The sequence below is a fragment of the Otolemur garnettii genome, unplaced genomic scaffold, assembly GCF_000181295.1.
Source record: "Otolemur garnettii isolate 467f Iridium unplaced genomic scaffold, OtoGar3 scaffold00016, whole genome shotgun sequence".
NCBI classification, from domain to species: Eukaryota; Metazoa; Chordata; class Mammalia; order Primates; family Galagidae; genus Otolemur; species Otolemur garnettii.
The window spans coordinates 7,723,278-7,724,944 of NW_003852411.1; the positions used below are offsets into that span (position 1 = coordinate 7,723,278).

The 1,667-nt window shown below is 36.2% G+C and overlaps 1 protein-coding gene across 1 annotated transcript in view; it reads left to right on the top strand.

The window, feature by feature from the left end:
• Window positions 1-1,667, top strand: part of TPR (translocated promoter region, nuclear basket protein) — a 63,529-nt gene that overhangs the window by 24,240 nt on the left and 37,622 nt on the right. The window contains exons 14-15 of the mRNA XM_012802573.2: window positions 365-591; window positions 1,530-1,665. Coding sequence (XP_012658027.1) covers window positions 365-591; window positions 1,530-1,665 — 363 coding nt within the window. The remainder of the gene's footprint in view (window positions 1-364; window positions 592-1,529; window positions 1,666-1,667) is intronic.

Genomic DNA, 1,667 nt, shown 5'->3' on the forward strand with positions numbered 1-1,667 from the left:
ATACATACATAAACCCACACAAAATATCTCTATTTTGGTGTTACTTGATCATCATTTTACAGAAATGGAGTTATGTTTCTAGATTTATAATTCACTATTTTTTAATTAGTAACCTTCATTATATACTTAAAAATGATATACTCTATTAAAATTTCCTTTATTTAGGTTTTTTTCTCCCCTCCCCCGCCCTTCCCCCCCATTTAGGTTTTAATATCGAAAATGATAAACCTTGATACTTTGTTCCTTAAGATAATTTGTTAGTACAAATTAAGTTTTGATAAGTAATGCTTTTGTTTGTAAATTTTTCTTTTTTTCTAAACATTTTCAGAATCAAAACTAACACATATCAAAACTTTATCTTTAGATTAGAGTGCTTTTGATGGAACTTGAAGAAGCAAGGGGCAACCATGTAATTCGTGATGAGGAAGTAAGCTCTGCTGATATAAGTAGTTCGTCTGAAGTAATATCACAGCATCTAGTATCTTACAGAAATATCGAAGAACTTCAACAACAAAATCAGCGTCTCTTAGTGGCTCTTAGAGAACTTGGAGAAACCAGAGAAAGAGAAGAACAAGAAACAACTTCATCTAAGTAAGCAATTGACTACCTCAGTTTGTTCAGCAAACATTTATTACATCTCTTATGTGCCTCGCTGCTAGATACTGTGATTGTAGTGATTTGGGGGACAGGAATAAGCTACAGTGCCAAAAATAAATAAATACCAAATTGTACTTCAGGACCTCAAATATGGATGAAACAGACAAAATAGATAATAAAATAGTTAAGTAAATAATTTTTGTTCAGTGTGCTATAACAGGTAAAAGCCTATATATGGTAACACAGAGGTGGGGAACCTAGGCTAGGATTTCAAGGAACAGACTAGTCTTCATGGAGAACATATGCAGGAATTACTCAAGCGGTATGAAGAGTTTTTTCAAAAAACATGTATACTAGAGGGGGAAGAATACCTATGAAAGCAACAGAAGAATAGAGTTGAGACTAGTGGAATTGTTTCAATTTTTGCAGCAAAGTTTTCAGATTGCATTATTGAGTTTAAGTACATGAGTCCTATATAGTAGGATTTAAAAAGTGAGGTGGCTCACACCTTTAATCCTAGCACTCTGGGAGACCAAGATGGTTGAATCATGTGAGTCCAGAAGTCAAGATCAGCTTTAGCAAGTGTAAGACACCCTGTCTCTACCAGAAATAGAAAAAATTAGCTGGGAGTGGGGGCACACACCTGTAGTCTTAGCTGCTGGGAAGCTGAGGCAGGAGGATTACTTGAACCCAGGAGTTTGCGGTTGCCATGAGCTATGATGATGCCACTGCACTCTACCCAGGGTGACAGAATGAGAGCCCGTCTCAAAAAAGAATAAATAAATAAAAATTAGAAAAAGAAAGAAAGGACAAGAGACACAAAAGTGTATGCCTACTGGTAGACGAAGATGCTTAGGTAATTTACAGTAGAAATTATAATTGCCTAACTCTCAGTCCAGTCTAGTAAAATAGACTGATTTCTTTTCCTATAGAATAACTGAGCTTCAGCTCAAACTTGAGAGCGCTCTCACTGAACTGGAGCAACTCCGTGAGTCGCGACAACATCAAATGCAGCTTGTTGATTCCATCGTTCGTCAGCGTGACATGTACCGTATTTTATTGTCACAAAC